Source organism: Aquila chrysaetos, chromosome 9 (assembly GCF_900496995.4).
Source record: "Aquila chrysaetos chrysaetos chromosome 9, bAquChr1.4, whole genome shotgun sequence".
NCBI classification, from domain to species: Eukaryota; Metazoa; Chordata; class Aves; order Accipitriformes; family Accipitridae; genus Aquila; species Aquila chrysaetos.
This window is the reverse complement of record NC_044012.1, coordinates 3,127,437-3,150,590: the sequence shown is the minus strand read 5'-3', so window position 1 is coordinate 3,150,590 and position 23,154 is coordinate 3,127,437. Positions and strand designations below refer to the sequence as shown.

Below are 23,154 nucleotides of genomic sequence, written 5' to 3'. Positions count from 1 at the left end.
CCAGTGAATCCACCCACTAGGAAAAGAGGCTTGACAGCTCTCAGGGCTTTTTGCCCTCCAAGGTCTCACTGCCAGCCCTGAGAAAGATGAAGCAAACGGGGGGGGGGTTTGGGTCGAGCCGGGCACTGACAGGAAAGCAGCTCACGCCTGACTTCGCGCTCAACGAGATGTAAATGAGCCCCGAGGCTGCCAGCCCGGGACCGACCCCGTCACCGTCAGTCACCAGGTCTCATCAAGTCACTTTTTCTGCCAGAGTTTTCAGGAGGAAATTCTAATTTTTAAAGCAGGGGCACCCCCAGGCTCGGCATCTCACGGCGGGAAACCAAAGAGCTGAAATCTCGGTAAGAGCAGCATGATACAAGCTAATTAATTCCCAGCAGAGGCCAAAGTGCAAATTGAGACCCAAGGCTTGGTTTGTCATCAGAGGGAATGGATCTCATCCCAGGGATGTGGCTCATGCCAGCAGGAAAAGTCCTCCTTGCCTCTTTAGGGAGCAGGGCGAGAGCTCAGTCGAGTAGAATAAACATTTATTTAGTGAATTTTGCTTTTCTCGCGCACGGCCTTTGTGCACCAGGGCTCGTTTGTTTAATTTTTATCTATTTGCTTTTCAAAACTTGGTCATGAGCCAGAATCCCTCTTTAAGTCAAGATACAGGAGGAGGCTGTAACAAAACCACACAATAAATAGCTGCAAAAAGGGCAGGGGTTACAGGACGGCGAGGCATTTTTGCAGCTTGTTTCAGTGAAACTCCAGGTTTTGCCAGCGTATAAAACTGAGAGCAGCTCTCGGCGTCAGGAGGAAGGGCTGGGGATTTTTTTTTTGTAGCTTTGTGGATTTTCAAAGCTTAAGCACTCATCTTTCATAGGCAGCAGGGCTATTTTGGAGCCAGCTGAAATAGCTGCACCTGCAGCCTCAGAAGCCGAAGTGTGTGATGGAAAGATGATGGTTTTGGGGAGAATTGGGTCTGTCCCAAATCCACCCTGAGAAAAGCTGGTTGAACATCCAGGGCAGCAGGGCTGACCTAAAGCAGCTCTGACCCCGCCGGCCTCCTTTTCTGGCCCCAAGAAATAATAAAGGGGCTAAAATTGCAGAAAAGAAAGGAATAGGAGAGATATGATCGACTTACAAATATTTCTTATCTCAGGAAAACCAGAGGTGTGCTAAAGCCAGCTCAGCTAGGGGGGAAGGGAAGAGCAGCGAGTCCACGTGCAGCCGCGGGCACGATTCCCGGAAAGCCAGGATTACCACATCATGCCCAGCTGATGGCTCAGGCTGGATGTGAACCTTTACAGCGTGCCAATAAAAGAGAAAACAAACCTTACGATTCATTCCCGTCCTCCTATTTTAAGATCTGGCCCTGCCCTGAATATCAGATCACCTCTCTGGCAAGACCTCAGCATCCATCAGTGACGGCCACGCAAATTGAGAGTGAATTATTAAATTCACCCTGCTGATTTCCAGCCTTACCTCCACCGACCGTCCTCCAGGGATGATAAGGCGTATGATATCTCAAGGACCGGGTCGTGATGCATCAGCTCCTGCTAAATGACTCCTGGTTGTCTGGAGATGAATGAATCATGGTGGTGCAAGGCAATAACCGGCATGAGCGGCCTTGGATGATGCAGCTTTCGGCAAATAAACCTTCATGAGCAGGCAAGGCTTTCGTTGGTCCTGCACTTGGGGTTGATGCTGCTGTGCAAAAATGCTCCGTAGGCTGCAGTCATCATTTCTAGCATTTCTATCATTTCTCACTTTAGAAATAGGTTGCTATAAGCTATATCAGTTTCATAAAAATTAGGGTGAAAAACCTCAGTTTTCCACTATCGTACTTAAGTGTTTAAACTACTCGAGAGCCAAAGTTGGGGGGGGGGGACCAGAAAAGACACGGCAGCCCATGCAGCAACGAATACAGCAACCCGTTTTCCTCCAGCAACTCTAACTGATGTTGTCACTTTACTAGAAACATGAAATAATATCTGAACAAGGCAAAACCAAGGCAAGGTTTTGCTTTCACGCTCCTGCTTTCACGCCAAGGGCTGCAAACCTGCAGCGTTAGACCCCTACATTGAAGTGCAGTTTCAGACTCACGGTAATTAGAGCTCCAGGCTAGGATGGGCGCTAGTAAACCAGCCCAGACAGACGCCTGCCTGCTTGCTACTCAAAACCTTCCTACGATGGCATCTCTTGGCATCCTCGGGGTGAGAAGAAGCTTCACCCAGAAAGGCTGATAGGGGGAAAATTAAGAAGATGGGCTTCTCATCCACAACCACCCTGGAGCACATCTTCCAATGCTTTTTCTAAACACCCCAAATCATTGCCCTCCTTGAAAACCAATTTCTCCCTGAGCCATCACTACTACGTGTTTCATCAGAGGACACAGCCCCCAGGCAGAAGGACTGCACAGAGAAAAGGGTTCCAGGGGGTGGCTGATGGCAGTCCCAGAGGGCTCGCACCGATCCTGCCCCGCTCCACACCACGGCTCAGCTGGGGCTCGATATTTCTCCTGGGGGAGTTGCATACCGTGACTTTGACTGCCCGGCACGGCAACCTGTAAAGCCCCTTGGTTTCTCACAACCCACGGCGAGGCTATAATTATACCAGAATTTCCAGTCTCTTGTAAAGACCAAGAGTTTCCCACATCCACCCCGAGGGCAGAGCCATACAGGCTGGGCGCAACAGGTTCATTCTCCCCGCCGTGCTTGGCCTGATGCTGGCCTCCTGCCTCATCTTAGCCCCACGGGAGGAGATTCAGCACTGTTGCTTGCTGCGGCCAGGAAAGAGGAACCGAGGCAGTGCTGTGCACCAGAGATGCTCTTGGGCTCATCAGGAGGAACCCAGAAGATTCCCCCTTTTCCAGGAGCGACCGGCACTGTATCCTGGCCAACAGGGATAATCCCTTCTCTCCTCTCTCCTTCCCTCTCCACATAGTCCATCTCTTGGCCACCACTGCATAGGGGCTGGCCACCACAGTCATGAACAGTTTAAGGGCATTAAAGACGTCCATGGAGAAGAGCTGTGCTGGGGGCTACAACCCACCATGTCGCAGGCACAACTTGTGGTCCAGGCTGTCCCTCAGCCACTGGTTTTTGGGTTCAGCACAGCAAGATTCATCTGCTAGGCTTGCTCCTTCCTCTCCCAGAGATCTATTGACTGATGTTGGGTGTAGGACCTGGGCTGGGTGGACATCGGCAGGCCTTGGTACAGCAGATGTTCACCTTTCTCTGTTGGCTTCCTTCCACCAGCTCCTCCTTCACTGCAACAGTAATGAATCTTTCCCTCTATCCATCCTCATCCCTCACTTTCCCCCCCCCCTTTTTGATCTCCCACTTGGTGGTGAACACCACAGCCCACCTTCCCCAGCTTCCCAGCCATGAGGCTCCTTCCTCCAGGCTCTCCTTGGCCTTGCTCGTGACACCATCAGGAAACAATTGCCATTGCCTTTTTCTTCCTTGCATGAAGTGCAATCAAGTCACCCCTTCCCTTCTCCACCTGAAAACTCACCGTCCCAGGAGACAGAGCTGTGAGGCTTTGCCTATCTCCTCACGGAGTGGGTCTCCTCCAGACCTCAGCAGCATCCCAGGGAAGGACGGGAGGTCACGGTAGCGGTGAGCATTTAGGAGCAAACAGAGAAAACCCCAGAGCAGGAACGTAGGTAGATGCAGCAAAGCAAACTGGCAATTTCTAAATATTTGGGATTCTTACAAAAGAGGTGTCCAGACTCTCCTCCAAAATAAAAAGAGACTATTTTTTCTGGGGCAGAGGTATAAAAACATTCCCTAGACTGATCCCTCTCTCTATTTTTCTAGCTGTGCTCACTGGGAAGACCAACCTGCAGACGCACTGCCTTTTGCGTCCTGCGGACGTGTCCATGAGCCAGATTTATCTCGGGGAGAAGTGGTTACTTCTCAAGAGAAATACAGAACAGAAAGATCCAGACGAGGGAATCACTTGTTTCGAACCACCGTGCTGCTTCCACATACCTCGGTCCCCCCACCCCATGCCTCCCCCAGGAACTGCAGCACCCAGCTGATGGGGACCTGCTCTGCCATTGCTGTGCAAAAAATGGGGAAACGCTGGTTTTGGTAGGAACCTCACCAGGAGCCTCAAGAAGTTTCGGGTCCCAGGGTGGATTTGCACGGCATTGGCCTCAGGTGCAAGGCTAGGCAGGGAATGGGACTGTTTGGTGTGGGAGGAGACCAGGGTTGAATGAGGAGGGTTGGATTAACCAGTGGAGGTGACTTTGCTGGCATGGAGAGACCAAGGTGATGTTTGGTGGCCTCTGGACACAGCTGCTGCAGTGTGGCTTGGGTGGAGACCTGGCTCTGGTGCACCAAGGCATCTGACGTCAAGGAAATGTGTGTTTCCTTTATGGCCTCGGTGAGCAAATGGGCCATCACTGAATTACAACTCCGGTTTCCGAGCTGGAGCTCAGCACCAAGCTAAGAGGTAGATGCAATTCCCGATCACAGCCAGATCCAAGCGCCACATTCAGAACAGCTGGAGGCTGCCCAGCGGCTGCTGTTTCAGGGACATCACTGACCTCGTCCTCCAGTTGGGTGATAGAAATTGCTCCACACACCTCTCCCTGTCCAAGTACAACAGCCCTGCAAGCGTCCGCACGGCACAGCTGCCTCTCGCGGCACTCAGCTTGTGGGCGAGGGCAAACAGAAGTCCCGTCCACACGCTTTGCTTTCCAGTGCAACGGAGACTGTCGCTGCCATCTGCTCTCCCTCAGCCTCGAGTTACAAGATACAGGCTACGTTTTTTTCTTAACGCAGCTTAAGCTCACAGTTTGGCTCAGCAACACCCAGTCTTGCAGCAGAAAACAGCAGATAGGTGAAAGCAGCGCAGGATTCACGGCAGCTGCTCCCACACCCGTGTACCATCCTCCAGCACTTTTTTTCTTGGCTCATTGCAGTGGAGATGCAGGAGATGAACTGGGGCAAAACTCCCTTTGAAGCCCCTCAGAAGAAGAACCAGGAACCGTAGCACGTCGGCGATCGATATTATTGAAATCTACAGCCTACTTGCTCCAAAATTCAAAATCATGCTATCGTTTGTGGTTCTCAGCCTTTCCCTGTAAAACATCCAGCAAAAGTAAGGAAGCTTTACATAACCCATGTGAGTTACACTCTCATCGATAGCTGGAGAAAGTTTTCTGAACACCCAGCTACTCTCACACATTGCGGGGGAAGAAGGAAAAGGAATGTTCCTCCAGCTTGGAGTATGTTTTTAATTGCCACATTACAAAGATGTCTTTGTGCAACAGCCTGAAACACCCTTTCGCTTCTTCCCATTTTCATGAGTGTTTTAGGGCTGAGTTGAAGTCCTTCCATATTACTCTTCCAAAAAGCAAGAGAGGCCCGGGTTACCTGGTACCTGGGTGGGTTGTGACTCATACATAAAGCTGTCTGACTGTATTTTATGGTGCCAGACACTTCGATGCATCAGGGTGTTTGTGTTATTGCAAGCAAATTGCATGCACTAAAAATAGGCTCAGAGCAGGACACAACATCTAGGCTCATGCAAACTCGAGGGGAAGGGAGGGGATTTCAGCCTGGACCTTGGTTTCACAGACTTGGTCTCATAATAAACCCAAAAGTCTGACAAAACAAAGCAAGTATCATCGTATTTCTTCTCGCCCCTGTGTATTTTTGCAGCTGTGGGTTGGGTGGAGCCTGTTTTCATGACCTTGTATCTGGTGTTACAGCAAAGACTTGCAGGAGGAAGAGCTCATCTGTCAAAAATGGATTCAGAAAAATAAGTGGCTGTCATGCTTGCTGGAGTTTGGGATCTCCTTTCCTCTGCGTGAGACCTTTCTGCAGCCAAGCTTCGCTTGAGGAAATCAGCAGGCTGGCTGTCTCCGCAGGCTCAGATCCTGCAACTTCAGCCTTCCCACCCTCAGCTCTGCCAGCCGCCTCATCTCCCTTCTCAGCCAGCCCTGACGAAGCTGAGATGCCCAGAGCTGTAGAGGTGCCTTTAGACCATCGCTCCCCTTCCGTTGCCTGCACAGGTCTGACTTTAGGAGAGCTGTGCTTTGACACATGAACCAAGTCCCACCAGCCACATAGGGTGACCATCCAAAGCAAGCGTGAATTGGGAGTGCCACGTAATGCCAGTTTGAGCACTGAGCAGTCACGCAACGATGCAAGTCCTCCGAGTCCCACCAAGGACAACTCTAGGTGGGTTGTCCTGCCAGGCTTCCTTCACAAGGCACCACTGAGATGCCCTTGGCGATAAGATCACCCAAGGGGGTACAAACCCCTTGGAGAGGGAGGTACGAGCCCCCGTGCAGCTCTCCTGCCTTCCCGAGGGCAGGGAGGACATGTCCTGCCGCTGGTGACCATGCGAAGGAGGGTGCTTCCCATATTACAACACGCTCGCAGGAAGAGCCCAGAGATGCTCGTCGTGGACAGGCTGCTGTGCTGAAATGGGGGCATTGAGCAATCAAACCAGTTGGAAACCCTGGTGTCTAGAAATAAAAAGTGACTGTTTCTTTTCTAACGCCTATAGAGGCCGGTGGGGGCCCACGCCAAGCAGCAGCAGCAGGTTGGAGGAAGCAGCTGTAGCTGGTTTACGTTGTATTCCTGAGCAGTTCAACTGTGAGCTGGGACCTACGATTGAATTGTGGTCGTCCCTCTGCACAGAGCACTTTTGGCCTCCAGAGCTGGATGGAGATGGCTGCAGAGCTTTTGCTCTTTCTCCAGGATGAGATGGGCTAAATCTCAGGAGCTTTAGCAGGACCAAACCTCACCTTCCTTCTCCCCAGTCCAGCAAGCTTGTTCTCCATGCAGGAGACTTGTCACCAGGTAACTCCTCACCATGCTTTTCAAGCGTGTAGGAGGGATGGGTAGAAGAGGGTTGTCCTCGCGGAGACTGAATTCTGCTCCTGAAGCCACATGCCACGGTCCTTTTTGCATTTGTTGAAGGGCACATCGTGGGAAACTACTGAAGCACATTAAGGAACAAGACTGAGAACGTTGCAGGATATAACCAGGCTCATTTTGTCCCATGGAAAATGCTTCCCCAGTGGCACAACCACCTTCCAGCCGTGACAAATCTCAGCAGTAAGGTTGGCTTTAAACCCAAATAACACCCCAAGTCAGTGAGCAAAGCATCAGGTTTATCAAGTCCTTTTCAGCACCTAGAAATCAAAGTACTCCAGTGTACACCACAGAGTAGATGTCTTTATGTTGGAAGACCTTAGAGAAGGCGTCGATAGAAAATTCCCTCACATTGTCTGCCCTGCTCCACCCTTCTCTGCTGGCTGATAGGAGGATTGGGTAAGCACATTGCTTCTTCCCAAACATGCCTAAGGAGAACCATGTATCTCTTGCAAGCAAAGGTCAGTCTTCCTCCCTGGAAACCAAGCTCCTCTCTCTTTCCCATGTGAAATTTTCACTCTCCCCTTCTGCTCCTGAAGGCAGGAGTTTAGCGTGGGCATCTCCCAGAAAGTACCTTCCCATGTCCTCAGGGATTGCAGCCCTCTCCAGAGGAGCAGCAGGACCTGGTACCTGGGTTGGCCTTCCCGGGAAGCAAGGAAATATTTCCACATCAGGTGGGAGTTTGATGGCATTACTGCTCCAACTCAAACACATGCTCAAGGTGTAGGAAATCCCATTTGGACAAGCAGCAAGCATTTGGGAGATGACAGCCTTTGAGCTTCTCATTCATGCTACCCATGATCCTGCTACACCAGTGAGAATCATTCAGTAGAGAGGATGCAGCCTGTGCCACAGATGCTGTATGCAGTGGGTACTGCATCCCCAGGATTTGGGGATGGGACCCCCACCTGAAGACGTGGGTCACTGTTGGGACTTGCCAACAGATGAGCCATTGACGAAGAAGAGCAGACACCAGGCACCGAGGTTTCACTTCAGTGAGGCCATAGAGAAGAACCCAAGTGAACAGAAACCAACGAAAGTATTTGAGTCTCCGGTCACCCAAAACCACTAAGATTCGGCGCAGCTGCACCGAGCAGCTCACCGGAGCTGCCGGGGATCAGGCGAGGTGCAGGGACGGGTGCTTGGGATGCAGGTGCTGCCTCTGGGTCGGGGCATTCCTGGACACCACCAGCACCAGCTCCCCAGCCAGGGTGATGGGGATGGCAGTGCCCTGCCTGCTTGGCCAAGAGGTTTGGGGAAAAGTATGAGATGTGCAGAAATTCCTCCTGGCTTTTACAAAGGCTACCGCAAGTCTGGGCGAGAGCATCCCTTAGTGCAATCTGGTGCAGTTACCTCGAAACCTGCTCTTGTCTGCTGGTCCTTTGTCTGCGAGTCAGCATCAGCCTCGGAGCCTTCTCCCGTGTTGGATTTCGGAATGGGGAAGTCCGGCTTGGGCCAAGCATTAAGCACGAACCCAACGCTACTGCGAGTCCTACCCGAGACCTGAGCAAAAAAGGGGACCCTGCCTGCAGCCATGCAGGGTGTTATCCTTCTTGCATCCCACCTCTGCCATAAGACCCTGTCCCACGGTTTCCTTCCCAGTCCCTCCACGCCTACCAGTTGTCCCTCTCGGACATGGCTTGAAAGCCATTAGGAATGGTAGCCGTGCTGCTGGTTTTACACAGCAAGGTCCCAAACCGAGCTCTGGGCTCTGAGGCGTGATGGTAACACTAAAAATAAACAGTGCAGCCGGGTCCAACAAAAGGTACCTCTGCTCCCCACCACTCTTCCGCGGTCTTGGGGTGGAAATTGAAAGAGCCCTGAATACGTAGCAGGTGGCTCCAGGCGAGCGCAAGATGGTGGTTTCTGAGGAAGGACTTGCACCAGGACATCTGGGGAAACCGCAAGCGGTGTTTATGGCGTCCCAGCCTGCAGCCCATCATGTGTTTCACAAGTGGGCACGCGTTGTTCCAGCGCAAACCGCAGTGGGTGCCTTGCTCCCACCTCCTGCCTCCCCCCCCCCACACCAGGCACCTCACCCACAGGGAGGTGAGTCTTCCTCAGGCTCTGAGGGAGCACAAAGGACAGGATTAAACCCCACGGGGGATGCTGCAATGGTCCTCAGGAGGAGCAGGGGAAGGCTGGGGACGAACGCTGACAGTGCACCTACGAGGTGCAATCCCCACCTCCGTGACCAAGCATCCCGTAAGAGCTTACAGGAGTTGGGGGACTTCATTGCACGTAGGATCCTGGTGCGTCCTCAAAAATCTCGGTCTGCAGCCGTCTCCGCTCAGAAGCGCCGAAGCCACGTGCCGCAAAGCCTGCAGGGGACACGCACAAGGGCGCAGGCAGGACTACGAGCATCCCACCAACACGGCTGGGGCATGGAGAACAGCTTAGCCATAGAGTGGGGTGCTCATAGCATAAATAACTTGGGCCTCCCTTTAATCCTAATGTATAACCACAAAGTTTCAGCTAGGTCTCCCATCTCAGAGCACTTTTTAGGTGATATAAGTTGTATGTTGTGCACTGTGCACCTACTGCTTACCCTTGGAAGGACCCAGTCAACCCACTCCGGCTCAGGGTCCTCAGGTCTTAACTGTGCCCTGACCACACACTCATGCTTTGGGAGGCCTCTGTCATTAATAGAAAAAGGTAGAGCAGCAAAAAAGGGCTGATCTGCTGTCATGGTTTAACCCCTGCCAACAATTAAGCACAACACAACTGCTCACTCCCTCCCTCCCCTTCAGTGGGATGGGGGAAGAGAATCAGGGAAAAAAAGTAAAACTTGTAGGTTAAGATAAAGACAGTTTAATAGGACAGAAAAGAAAGGGAAAATAATAATAATAGAATATACAAAACAAGTGATGCACCATACAATTGCTCACCACCTGCTGACTGATGCCCAGCCAAACCCCTGAGCCATGGTGCCCCTGACCAACTCCCCCCAGTTTATAGACTGGGCATGACATAATATGGTATGGAATACCCCTTTGGCTCCTTTGGCTCAGCTGTCCTGGCTGTGTCCCCTCCCAGCTTGTTGTGCATTCCCAACCTCCGCTGGCAGGGCAGTACGAAAAGCTGAAAAGTCCTTGACTTAGTATAAACACTGCTTAGCAACAACTAAAACATCAGTGTGTTATCAACATTATTCTCATCCTAAATCCAAAACTCAGCACTACACCAGGTACTAAGAAAGTTAACTTTATTCCAGCCAAAACCAGGACATCTGCTTTGATATCCAAGCAGGGAGAACAGCTTTGCATCCACCTCCTCAGCATCTTCTAAGGAGACACAGCCTCCAGCTGCCTGGATCTCCAGGCATCCCCTTCACAAGTGCCTACATCCCCCAGTACCTTGGGTACCAGGGTCACCCCATGAAGGCTGGTGCTTCCCTGCCTGCACCCCTTGGCACATGGCAGAGCCTGCTGCGGGGAAGGAGCGGGTGGTGGTTTTCCATCACAGGGGGCAAGGTGACAGACCAAAACATGGTCTTCACACCCTTCCAGAACCTCTTGAGGTGCTGCCCCAAACACAGGCTTGAAGCGAAGGCAGGTAAGGACGCAGATGCTCTGTCTCCCCTGCTGCAACATTTGACTTTGTTGTTTGATCAAGGCAGATGCTCCCTTTTTGCCCTCGGTTCTCCCCAAACAACGCCCACCACCACTAACCATGCCCCATGAGAAAGGTGGATGGAGAATACAGCAGGGAACGGCTCCACCAGGCAATGAAGGAGGAAGGGACTACAGTATGTCTTTGAGCAGGACCATAAATAACTGACCCCCATCCCATGACCTTGGAGCATCACAGCCCACATCAGTGCTGTGGTAGATGGGCAGGGACCCACCTTCATGTTCCCTTGAATCAAGGCCCAACAAGCGATACCCTTTTCCTCGCTCCATCGCATTACAGCATTTTGGCTCACGTCTCTCCTGCCCCAGAGATGAAGCCGGGCAGATATGGAGTAGGAGAGAGGTGACAGCAGAGGCTTAACACAGACCCCACCGCAGGAGCAAGTCAGAGATACCAGGCTCTTTCCCCCACCACCACCAAAGATACAACACCCCACTCATCGCAACCAAAAACCACATTGCAAGGTAAAATACAAAATATAGCACTTTAATTGCAGGAAGATAAAAAAAAATTTTAAAATTTCATAAACTTCAGGCATGAAATAAATAGGCAGCTTAGTAGCACACACACATGTACAGTCCTGGTTCGTGTCCGCTGCAAGGCACAAGCCCCATGCCCAAGCAGCTCCCCCGTGCTGGGTGCACACACAAAGCGTGTTAATGAGGATTTACACATGGATGCCGCTGCCTGGTCACGCTTGGGAGAGACCAACACATGCGTTTGGGAGGGTGAAGCCAACTAGTCACACTACACTGCAATCTTTAAAATTAAAGATATATAATATTTATATAAACTCTGTCTCTGGTTAGGAAAAATTAAGATTCCCAAGTTCTTATATTCAACATTTACATATATCAACCCTGCATTGGTTTCCAAATTTCAGAATACTTTGGTATTACAAATAAACATACAAACCTCTCAGCAAAAATAAAGAATTTGAGAAGGTTCTCCTTGGAAGGCATACCCTATCCTCCATCAGCAGGACTCTTTGGGGGCGGGGGGGGAAACCAACCTGATTTCTGGAAAGAATTTCCTACATTTGAGCATTTTAAGGTTTTTCCAAGAGTCACCTCCTACCCAATTGCTATTCTGAGCAAGGTCCAAGTTGCAGACCACTGGGGCAGGTCGTTATAGCTGTTGATTTTCAGTTCTGCTTGACTGGCCATTAACAAAGGCAACGCAAAGCACTCCCAGCCCTAACCTTCCCGCACAGCTCAGACGCTCCCTCCTCCCCCTGCCATTAGCTACAGACAACAGTACATGGACTACCCTGCTTGGTACAAAAGTCATTTTTATCAGTATGGTGTCTATGGGACAGACACTGAGCATCCAACCTAATTTCTCAGCAATTTTTACTGCTGTATTTATACAGCCTCCGGACTGGAAACAGCAAAGAACAAGAACCAACTTTCCCAAAGGAGAATTTAGGCACTAATGGAACCAAACTGGGTCTAGATCAACCCGAACCACCGCGCTATGTCTGCGGAGAAGGAGGCTCAGACAGCAATCTGTTGGTTTTCTCTGAAGAGCGGCCGCTGGTGCGTCCCACAGATGTCCTGGAAGATCCTGTACACCTGGTCATGCTGTGTCTCATCGGCTATGGGGAGCATGGGGCTGCTGCTGCAGGTCTTCCCAGCCTCCTCCACCACCTGCCTGACACACAACTGCTCCACCTACGCAAAAAGACAAAGTCATGAAGAGACCGAACGAAGAGGAACCTCTTCGGGCATCTCCCACTACTGCCATCCACCCCCACCAGCCCAGGCAGCAGGGTATGGGGTGGGAGAGACATAGCAGACCAGTTTGCCAAACAGACACGGGTGGCCAGGGCCAGCCAGGCCAACAGGTCCAACGCCACAAGCCACCTTGGCACAAGCACCTCTAGGAGAAAAGGAGCAGCCACAAGAGCTCCTCTCCCAGCAGAGCTATAGGCTCTGGGGACATCCCAGCACACGCAGAGTGATCCTCTGGTGCAGACACCCCAGGCAAGAAGAGGTGACCAGGTCAGAAAGTTGTGCAGGGAGGCACAGGACCAGTCTCTGAACTTGTAAAATCCCCTCCAGGACCTCACAGACTTGGTGGGTCTCTGCTTGCTCAAGGGTGGATGCAACACCCTCCCTGTGCCCTCCATGCCGTGTCCCTGCTGCCATAGCCTTGTTGGCCCAAGGAGGTCCCACACCGGGGGTGCAGGCTCCAGAAACACCCTACTCATTGCCCCAAGGCTTTGAGACCCCCAAATTGCTTTAGCTTCTCCAGGGAAAAGCTTCTGTCCAGAGCCACAGGGACTGCCCCTCTCATCCCATCCTTCACCCTCCTGAAGGTTTCCCAACCCCACTGCTGTCCACCACGGTTGTTCACCACATCTGTTGGCTGTTCAGCTTGAGGCTGTCCCTTAACTCAACCATTCCAGGGATTTATTCCCCTCTTTCCCACAGGAGAGGGCAGAGGTCCCAGTGCCAAGGAACAGGAGGAAGAGAACAAATTTCCTAGCAGCTTAGAAAAAACTTTTGGCATTTGGGAGCTTTGTTTGCAAACATGATCTACCCAGATCAAGGAGCCCCTGACAAGCAGCAGCCCGAACACCTCTCAGGAGGCTGTGGATAAGCCGATACTCATGCCAAACCTGCCACCCGACTAATTCAAGCACCCAAATGACCTGTGGCTCCAGGGGTTGAAGCTAGAGCCCTGCTTGGGGCAGGGGACACAGACAATATGGTCCAGACAAGGTGGGAAATTCAGCAGCAGAGCTCCAAAGGGCAGCCCGTCATACCTGGACAAGGATGAGCTTACACCGCAGTGGCACCGCATCTGGGAACTCCTCTCCGAAGCACAGCATGACCCTGCTGTCTGGGAAGCGGCCCTGGTTATTATAATACTGCTGCAGCTCTGCAAGGAGAAGGGCACAGTTGGAGGCTGCCTGCCTTCGCTACACAGCTTCAGGACCGAGCACCCTGCCACGGAAGAACGCCGTGGGCTCAAGAGAAGCCAGCTTTGCTGTGCAAAGCCTCCAACCAGGAGGAGTTTGCTGGCGACACAAGACACCAGGTTATTCCTTCCTAGATCTGGTAGCATCGGCTACTCATCCAGAGCATCGGTGATGGACAGGGATTACTCCCAAGTGCTCCACCCTTTCAACCCCACCAAGCGGACCAAGAGAAAGAGGGAAATGCTCCTACAAACCTCTGAAGAACAAGTTGGTGTCAAATATCTTCACCACCTCATCCCGGTCCAGTTTGTTGGGCCTGTCCTTGTAGACCACGGTGTTCCCGCTCCAGAAGACCCTGCCCTGGCACAGCCTCTTGATGAAGATGCCCTGCTTGTTGCTGTGCAGCAGGACACCCCTCTCCAGGTGCCCAAAGAGCTTCCTAGTGATCTGCTTCTGGCGGTCATTCTGGATGGCATCGGCCGAGGGGAACCGCACGTGCTCCAGGGCATCTGGGGCGTACAGCTTCTCGCCGTGGCCGGAGGGCTGGCTGAGCGAGATCCGGCAGCCCTCGGTGCACGAGGTGGTGATGTGGCCCACCAGCCTCCCCCCGTAGTAGAAGCTGATCACCATCTGGGAGTAACCTGGGAGGAGACGGGCACATACATCACCCGTCGGGAGAAGACAAACCCTGCCTGCTCTTCCCTGCAATGCCCAAACTCCATGAGAGTAGCAAGATTTCCTGGGAGCAAGCCTCACTTGATGGAGGAGACCTCCTACTTGCTAGAGGACATCTTCTCCAGCGCTCAGCCAGTGCTGCTCAGCAAATGAGAGCTCCTGATACCGAACCCCCCTCCTCCTGCCTTTCCTCCACACTTCCCTCGCTGTGGGCAGATTTCCCCACACTAAAGTCACAGCTGATCCCAGCATCCCAGGGCAGCTCCCTGTGCCAGGGCCACGGCCACAGGACAACAGGCAGGATGTGTCCCTGCTCAGCGTGCAAACCCTGTGGATACTCAGGAGGGCACAGGACCTCCCAAACCCAGAGCAAAGCCTCCCCCCCAAGGTGGGGGGCAGAGCCAGAGCTGCCTTCTGCCACCACACACGCGAAGCTGAGCCCCAAAGAGGCATTTGATGGCCGCAGTCCAGAACCGAGCAGGGGAGCTGCCTTACCCGAATGATGCTGCTCGTAGCTGGAGTATCCGTTCATCAGGGGCAATGCTGTGGGCAGAGAGAAAGCTGAGCTGCGCCTGCATGCCCGGCTCCCAAAACCCGATCCCGCACCGTCTCCCCTTCACCAGCCCCCCCCCCAGTTTTCTCTCCCAGGTCCCACACAGAAGATGCCAGCAAATGCTGCCAGGTGGATTTAATCTTGTGCAATGTACACTGTCAGGTGTACACAGTGTTCATAATGAGTACTTTAAGCTTTCTTAATAAGGAAGATAAAATACAACTGTTGCCCATTATCCATTGCTGTACAGTAAGTTTTTTCTGCCCTGAACAAAAAACTCTGTCCCATTAAACACCACACACACTGTCAGCTACTTACCAGGGCTGGGCTGCTGCACCCACCAGTCGGGTATTGGGGGGTTTCTGCAGGTCTCCTGGAGGGGTGAGGGGCTTCTCTTGATGATGCCCAGGTATTCATCTACGCAGGGGGGCTGTGCGAGACCAGACACCAAGATCAGAGCGGTTTCAACGCCTTGGGCAGCCACTGCCCTGCACCGAGACACTTGCAGCGCTCAGAGAGGATCCAAATGGCAACGCCAACGGGATGCCAATGAATTTTTTTGGTTAGAAAGATTAAGTCTGGCGTTCCCCAGGCCGTATGCTCAAATAACACCCTCGAGAGCTACCGAGCAGAAGCAGCCCAAGGTGACACCACCAAGAAGGGGAACAGAGCTGCAAAACAGCCTCCGTCCCCCAGCGAAGGTCTCGCCTGCCCGGACAGCGAGCCGTTCATCCCAACCCCGGGCCGGCGCTGGCTCACGCGAATGAGCTGCGAAACCCGGCGTTGCTCACCAGGCTGATCCCCAAAGCTTTGCAGATTGAATTTTAGGAAGGCATCGCTACCAGGCAACCCGACGCCATCAGTCCACCTCCAGCCAAGGCGACCTGCAGCTACAGCGAGGGCTTACCTCTTTAATGAGGTCATCGATTGCAGAGGAACTGCAGTCCATCTCCGTGACGTCATTCAGGCTGCTCCCGTTGGCAATGCCCGCTTTGCCTGGAAGGAGAGGCCGGGATGCAGCGAGGATACACACCGCCCCAGCTTCGGCTCATCTCGCCACTGGGTTTTAGAAACCCTTCACCCCGTGAAAGTTATGAAACCGAGAACCACAGCACAGTGAACAGCACCTCGGGGGGGGGGCTCGCAGCCCCATCCAGAGCTGCTTTTCAGGACCAAAAACCCATTTGAAACCCATTGCCCCAGTGCACAGTGACCAGCAGCAAGGCAAATCAAAAATTCGGCCGCTAGCACAGACAGAGCTAGAGCAGAGGAGAAGGTTGGGGTTTTTCTGAGCACCTCAGAGACCAGGGCTGCTGCTGCTTCTCCTTTTTCTGCCAGCCACCCCAAGCACAGTCATGCTGCTGGTGGGAACCTGCAGTGCCATTTGCATAGCAGCAGCAAGCCCCCCGTGTGAACACGGCTGGAGGAGACCAAGATGCTAAAGGCAGATTTCCTGACAATGAGATTTCTTTTTTTTTTTCACAAGTTTGTTTTTTTTACTTTAAAAAATAGGAAAAAGCACACACACGCCTAACCACAAATAGAGATATACTTAGCACGACCTGTGCCACACCGGACATCGCAGCAGCATCTGCTCTCTGTGAAACTACCGCTACTCTAATCACTGCGTGTAAGAGAGAAGGGATTTATCACAGCTCTCTGCCATCCACCCAGGGCAGGCATTGGGAGGACAACGGCTTGGGGCTCAAGTACCCCCCAAGTGGGGATGGATTTTGGATTTGCCCCTACACCATCCTTACAGGACGGAAGCTTACATTTCCTAAGCAGCTGTTTAAGGGGTTAAGGGGCTAGAAAAAAAAAAAAAAAAAAAAAAAAAAAGAAAAAAGCAGCCTGTCCTTCCTTCCCCTCCCTGCCACCACAGTGACACAGGGGACATCTTCTGCAAAGCAGGAGAAGCAAAGCACCACAGCAGAAGAGCAGAGTCTGGCCAGGAAGCTCTGCTCAGATGTAGGTCAGCAGCGCGAGTCCGTGGTTACTCACAGGACTGACCTGCGCCGGGGGTCAGCCCTTTATCGGGGCACTCACATTTCTGTTCCTCCTCCGGCACGATCCTGTAGACCTTGTAGGGCTCAGAGATGTCCAGCTGGGACCTGTCTGTCACCTCCTCGAAGTCGGGGCTCTTGTTCAAAGCACAGCGCAGCCTCGTCTTCCACGTGGCCGGCTCAGCTTTGTCACCTTCTTTGAACTTGCCTTTGAAAATAGCCCAGGCCTAAAACAAAGCAACAAAAATAAAAAAAAAAAATAACCATTCACGTGAGCTCTGCAAATCCCCTCAACCCCAAGGGCAAAGGAGCTGGGGCTGCAGAGAGCATTTTGCATCTTGCTCTCCTCGCCTCTCTGCCCCTTGCACCCTCTCAACCACCCCACGTGTATTCGCCGTTTCGCTCCTAGACTGCGGACACGTGCACGGCTGCCACACATGGGAACAGGTATCTGGATGCAGGGCAGCACCACCTGCCCCAGTGATGCACCCAGGTGCAGGAAGGGCTGCAGCACCCAAGTTTTAAAAAGCAGAGGTCAAGGTCCTAATATGCAGCTTCATCTCCGCACCGACAGGTCAGGAGCTGCTGGAGATGCGAGGAATCGCTGCTGAAGCGGTGGTGTTCCTAGTGACCTGGTAACACCTCAATTAAAAGTCAAAATAAACCTCGTTTTCCAGCTCCTGACTAATAAACAAAAGCTGGGTTTTTTTTTTTTAAGATCAGAACATCATTTGTGCTTTTGGTGGGAGAATACATTTTACCACTGAAGGGAGACTGCAAAATACGTATTATTTTGTAAATATACATATGTTATAGATATTTATATATTTTCAGAAGGCTGAATTCAATGCCATCCTCATAACTCAGTGCTCCCGAACCAGCTGCTAACCAGCAGTCACTGCCCTGAAAGTGAACTCACTCACCGGTACAGATATTTGGAAGCGGGGACAGAGGGAAGGGAATTCCTGGGGAAGAGCCTGACCTTTTCGGTTTGGGATGGAATTTTCCATTTTTTTCCCCAAAACTGGAAATCCCCCCCTTCAGTGAAATCCAAAACTTCCTTCCCTCCTGCAAAGTCTTTTTGGTTTTTTTGATAAATCCAGCCTTTTATCAAGAATAGCCTGGTAAGAAGTTTAGAGCAGGTCAAAAGGAGCACATCCAGCTCCTTCTCATGTCAGACCAGGATTCAAACATGCTGAAAACAAACCTAAAACTAGTACCAACATTTGGCAAAAAGAAACAAATACCCCCAAAAGAGCCTGGGAGACCAATTGCGGGGTGAAGCATCTCCTGCAAGGGTTAGAGATGCAAAACCCAGAGACTGCATGGACATCTCCCACCAACGGGGCTGCCAACAAGGGAAAAAAACAGCACCACAGAGCCGCAGATCTGTCGAGAAAAGGCTTTAACCATCTGTCCCTACCTTGAAAATAGAAGCATCCACCTCCTGGTTGTAGTCCTGCTTCCCAGCGTGTTTCCACGGGATGCGGAACATGGTTTTCTCCTCATTCTCCCAGATGAGCCCAGGGTACAGCTCGCTGTCAATCTGCTCGATCAGCCACTGCCGGAGCCGCCTCCCGCCGTTGCGGTCGCACATCCTGGACAGAGCGAGAGGTCCAAGCCCCAGTTAGCTTCCCCAGTACCGTCCCACCACAGCTGGGGTACAAGGAGGGATCATGCCACGCTGTGGTTTGCCACACGCACAGCTGGTAGTGGCACTGCCTGCAGAGACAAGCAGCTCTCAGCAGCTCTGCAGGTCCCACATGCAAATCTCTGTACATGAAAATCCCCTCCTGCTCTTTTATAATAAAAAAACCAAGGCAATTTTCTATGAGTTACTACAAATTCTTCCTCCAGCTCTATGAATCAAAGCTCTTGCTCACAGAAGTAGGCTGGCTTGGTGATCTGCTTACTCCTTTTTTTTGCTGCGGGATAAGTTACATAGGAAGCAGATGGATGGGGATTAAGCGCCCAGTTGTGCTGTCGCCTGAACAAGTGACATTGGGACAGGCCATCCCAGGGCAGACACCCATTAGCGTCTGCAGGAGACGGGAGCCAACTGCTGTCCCCGGCTGGTCTTGGCACAAGGGTTTGCCCCGGAGGAGACGGCAGCCCCTCTCGCCGGGCACTGCCTATTTGGGGAGCAGGCGCCGGTTCCAGGCAGCACCCGGAGTCACCGCAGGGATGCGGGTCGCACAACCAATCCTCTCAAACGGGGGACCAATGCCAGGATGGAGCAGGATGAACTCAAGCCACCCTTGCTGGGGACCTCCGGTCATTTTTAGCCAAAACCACTGGGTGACTTCATGGAGGACCCAGGAAAAAACTTCCCCTGCCCAGCTGGAAGCAAAGTGCCAGGCTCAACCCTCCTGGCATCCCCCGTCACCTCCACAGCAAGACCCACAGTGACTTCAGGGGTTGGTGGCCTGGCAGAAGTGACCAGCAGCCCCAAGATCAGCCCTCCAGGCCTTTTGGGCTCGCAGCCCTCCTCCAAATTTTACAGGACTGCCTCTCCCTCGTTCTTTTTTTATTTACTGCCCCACAGGAAGGTTTTGGGGAGACGACGAGGATGCTCCCAGCACAGCCTGAGACCTGGTGGTCCCTGCTCTGCCACGGGCTCACAGCAGCTCAGTGCCACCAAATTCTGTCCCTTCTCCATTGCCCGACCGCTGCACAGCAGGACACACAGACCTCCCCGGCCAAGCGCAGCACAGCTTCCGTTTTTAGGGATGGCGATAGCTAACACCACCAGCCGAAACAACCCCAAGGGCACAGCTCTCGATCTCAGCTGCCCCTCCAGAGCTGGATGCCCCAACGTACGTGCCACAGTTCATCCCCGGAGGGACAGGGGTACACACAGCCTCTCTGCAGGCTCCCTTGCACCTTGCAAACACCTTGCACCTGAGCTATGCCAAGAAAAAAGCCTCATAAATGGTTCTCTTCCAAATCAGCCCACTTTCTAGAACTGTTCCATCACTGGCAGAGGCCAGAGCTCCATTCCCCTTCCACAAAAGGCTAGGCAAGCCCTTCAGGCTACCACTAGCCACATGAGCCACCACATACAGGACACAGCCAAGAACTCATCCCCACGCACCAAAGCTGCATGCCCACCCCACGCCAGGAGGAACAAGCAGCCAAAAAAAAAAAAAAAAAAAGACAAAACCAAAAACCTGGCTGGCAGAGGCAGCACCGCAAAGCCCATCACCCTCCCCACCCCAGCTCCAAACCACCACCAAACTCTCCCCAAACCACCCAACCCATCCCATCCCGGGCTTTGCCCTGGAGTAAGGACAGCAGCACCATCTCCCACCAGCCCAGCACCGCTCAGCATCAAGCGGGCTCACTCCCTGCTGCCCCCCCGCACGCACGGGGGCTGTGGATATATGGGGTGGGGTTGGGTTCAGTCCCAGTCACCCTATAACCCCCCTGCCCAAGGACCCCCGTGGGCAAACGGGGGACGCCGGTACCTGCGCTCCGATCGCTCCGCGCCACTGCCCGCGCCGCTCCACCGCCCCCCCGCCTTTTATAGCGGGGCGGGGGGCGGGCCAATTAACGCCCACGCCCCCCCGAGCCGCTAAGCCAATAGCTAGCCGCTCCCAGCCCAACGGAGAGCCGTCGCTGTCTCCGGCGGTCCAATGGGAAGGCGGCCAGTGGGGGGCTAGCGGCCGGCGCCACTTTCTCTGAAGAGCGCGCCTTTCCGAGAAATCAGGGGCGGGGGCGGGGCAGGGGGGCGGGGCAGGGGGCGGGGAGGATCCGCCCACTTGGGGTCTCTCCCGGGCCCGTGGGTCTCGGGTGGAGGACCGGGACCCCTCCGCCCCGGGAGGGTCCGTCCCCGGAGCCGGCTCGGGCTGAGCTCAGCCTCCCCAAGATCGGGCCGGCCCCACGCCAGTCTCCCCAGTCCCACACCAGTCTCCCCAGTCCCACACCAGTCCATCCCCAGTCCCAAATCGGTCTCCCCAGTCCCACACCAGTCCATCCCCAGTCCCACACCAGTCCATCCCCAGTCCCAAATCGGTCTCCCCAGTCCCACACCAGTCTCCACAGTCCCACACCAGTCTCGCCAGCCCCAGACCAGTCTATCCCCAGTCCCAGATCGGTCTCCCCAGTCCCACACCAGTCCATCTCCAGTCCCAGATCAGTCTCCCCAGTCCCACACTAGTCTCCACAATCCCACACCAGTCTCCCCAGTCCCAGACCAGTCCGTCCCCAGACCCAGACTGGTCTCCCCAGCCCCAGATCAGTCCATCCCCAGTCCCAGATCAGTCCATCCTCAGCCCCAGACCAGACTCCCCAGTCCCAGATCAGTCTCCCCAGTCCCAGACCAGTCTCCCCAGCCCCAGACCAGTCCATCCCCAGCCCCAGACCAGTCCATCCCCAGCCCCAGGCCAGTCTTCCCAGCCCCAGACCAGTCTTCCCAGCCCCAGACCAGTCTCCCCAGTCCCAGACCAATCTCCCCAGCCCCAGATCAGTCTTCCCAGCCCCAGACCAGTCTTCCCAGCCCCAGACCAGTCTCCCCAGCCCCAGATGGGTCTCCCCAGTCCCAGATCAGTCCATCCCCAGGCAGTCCCCAGTTCCATCCCGGATCAACCCCAGGTCCCGGACCAGTCCCTCCCTGGCTGCCGCGGCAGTGCCGGCTGTGCCCCAGCCAGGATCGGTGCCCTGGCGGTGCCCTGGCAGTGCCCGGCAGCCCCAGCCCAGCCCGGCTGTACCCAGCCAGGGCCGCTGACCACAGCAGAGGTTAAGGGACCATTTGCAGCCTGATTTCAAAGGGGGTTTTGGGGATTACCAGATTACACACACATTTCTTGGAAGAAAACTGTAATTACTCCCATGTGGGTACTATAGAGAAATGGGAAATGTATGGAGCTGCACAGATGGTATAATAAAAATAATGATCTAAGGTACACAACCTTTACTGTCATTTCTAATAAATAATGGTTGTAATAGCCCTTGTTTTTAAACACCCGACTGATCCTAATCAGATCCCCCTGTGAGATTTGGGGAGAGCCAAAAACCCCTTTTGCAATCAGATACGGCTAGGAGGGTTCTTTGCTTTACCGAGAAACAAGCTAAGCTTTGCAGCTGGGGTTTGCATCACCGTCCCCCGCGACACCGGTCCTGTTTCCCTGTGCCGGATGGAGACCCCCCCCCCAGTAAAAAATTGTTTCTTTTGTAAAAATTCTGGCAAATTCAGGATATTTTAAAGGGGCTTCGTATAATCAAGCCTCTCCGTTCCCTTGTCCCCTCTGGAGCCCAGCGAGCTGGAGACTAATTGCAACCCTGCTACCAGCGGGGTGATGCCATCACCTCTGGCTTCGTTTTGGTTCCGCGACTTCATGGGCAGCCTGGTAAGGCAAAACCTCAATTCCCTGGGGTGAAGGGGATCCCAGCGGGAGGAGGAGAAAATACTAACCCCCTTAAAATGGGGTTTTCAGCTGCTCACGGTGCCAACTGCGGCAGGCTGGAAGGAAGCGAGACGCCTCGTAGCCCTGCCAGCGGCTGGCAAGGGAAAATGCAAAACACACCCTGGGGCAGGCAGCAGGACCGGGAATTTCTTGCAAACTATTTCCCTGTGTTCGAGCAACACCCCGGGAAACTCATTCACACTTCAGCAGAGAGATTTTTCCCCACGCTGGAGGCGCCGGGCTTTCGGGAGGGCTGATGTGGCACAGGAGAGCTAAGCAGCGAAGCTTGCAGTGCTCTTCGCAATGTAGAAAGAAGTGGAAATCAGCCCGGTTTTACCTGCTTCAGGGCTTGCCTTCCAGTGCCCAGAAGTCCTAAAGCCACCACAGTCCCACTGATGTAGGCCAGAGTGGAAAAATATATAAATTTGCCTGGGACAGCCCTCAAATTTGGGGGAACTTTGGCTTAGGAGATGCTATTTGGTCAACGGTTGTTGCTGTGATGCCAGGCATGGGTGACGCTGCAGCTTACAGGGAGCAGCCCTTGTGATTCCCAGATTCAGGGGGATTTTTTCCAGGGGTAAGAGCTGCTTTGGTGCTGCAGTTCCTTGGGGAGTGTTTGAGTCCCGGGATAGCCAGTCGAGGAATGGGAAAGGGCACGGCCATCCAGGCTGGCGCAGGCGACGGGACGGCAGCGCTCCGCAGAGGTTATCACACCTACTGCAGATCTAATCTCTGCTTATCACGTATCTCCTATAACTTCCTATTAACACCAGAAACCAACTTTCTTCTCTTTTCTTCTTGTGCACAAGTTCCATTTTTCTGCTTCCTAAAGTGATAACGGAGGCATTAAAACCAATATCGACCCAGTTTGCTGAATTTCCCTTCAGTCCACTCCATCAACAGCATTTATGGTCCTTTAGCTCAGTAATTGCTCAGGGCACTTTCCCACGCAGAGCATGCTGCAGGCACGAACTGCAGCATACCTCCATGTAGAATAACAGCCAAAAGGACCCTTTTCTCAACCTAAAAAGACAGGGAAAAGCCCCCGTAATTTTTTTCCCGGAATCCTGTACAT

General features: G+C 53.3%; 1 protein-coding gene across 1 annotated transcript; it reads right to left on the bottom strand.

Moving 5' to 3' along the window:
- Nucleotides 1-10,987: 10,987 nt before the first annotated feature.
- Nucleotides 10,988-20,167, bottom strand: IRF8 (interferon regulatory factor 8). The gene is made up of 9 exons (XM_030026447.2): nucleotides 20,142-20,167; nucleotides 18,098-18,272; nucleotides 16,718-16,901; nucleotides 15,579-15,667; nucleotides 14,990-15,101; nucleotides 14,614-14,661; nucleotides 13,698-14,084; nucleotides 13,288-13,403; nucleotides 10,988-12,190 (listed from the first exon to the last, which is right to left on the bottom strand). The coding sequence occupies exons 2-9, from the start codon at nucleotides 18,269-18,271 to the stop codon at nucleotides 12,014-12,016; spliced, it is 1,287 nt and encodes a 428-aa protein (XP_029882307.1). The 5' UTR covers nucleotide 18,272; nucleotides 20,142-20,167; the 3' UTR covers nucleotides 10,988-12,013.
- Nucleotides 20,168-23,154: the final 2,987 nt, after the last annotated feature.

Coding starts and splice junctions, on each gene's coding strand:
- IRF8 (XM_030026447.2), bottom strand. CDS start 18,271: ATGTGCGACCGCAACGGCGGGAGGCGGCTCCGGCAGTGGCTGATCGAG. Junction 15,668..16,717: donor GCCGGAGGAGGAACAGAAAT/GTGAGTGCCCCG, acceptor CTCTCCTTCCAG/GCAAAGCGGGCATTGCCAAC. Junction 15,102..15,578: donor TCGATGACCTCATTAAAGAG/GTAAGCCCTCGC, acceptor GGTCTCGCACAG/CCCCCCTGCGTAGATGAATA.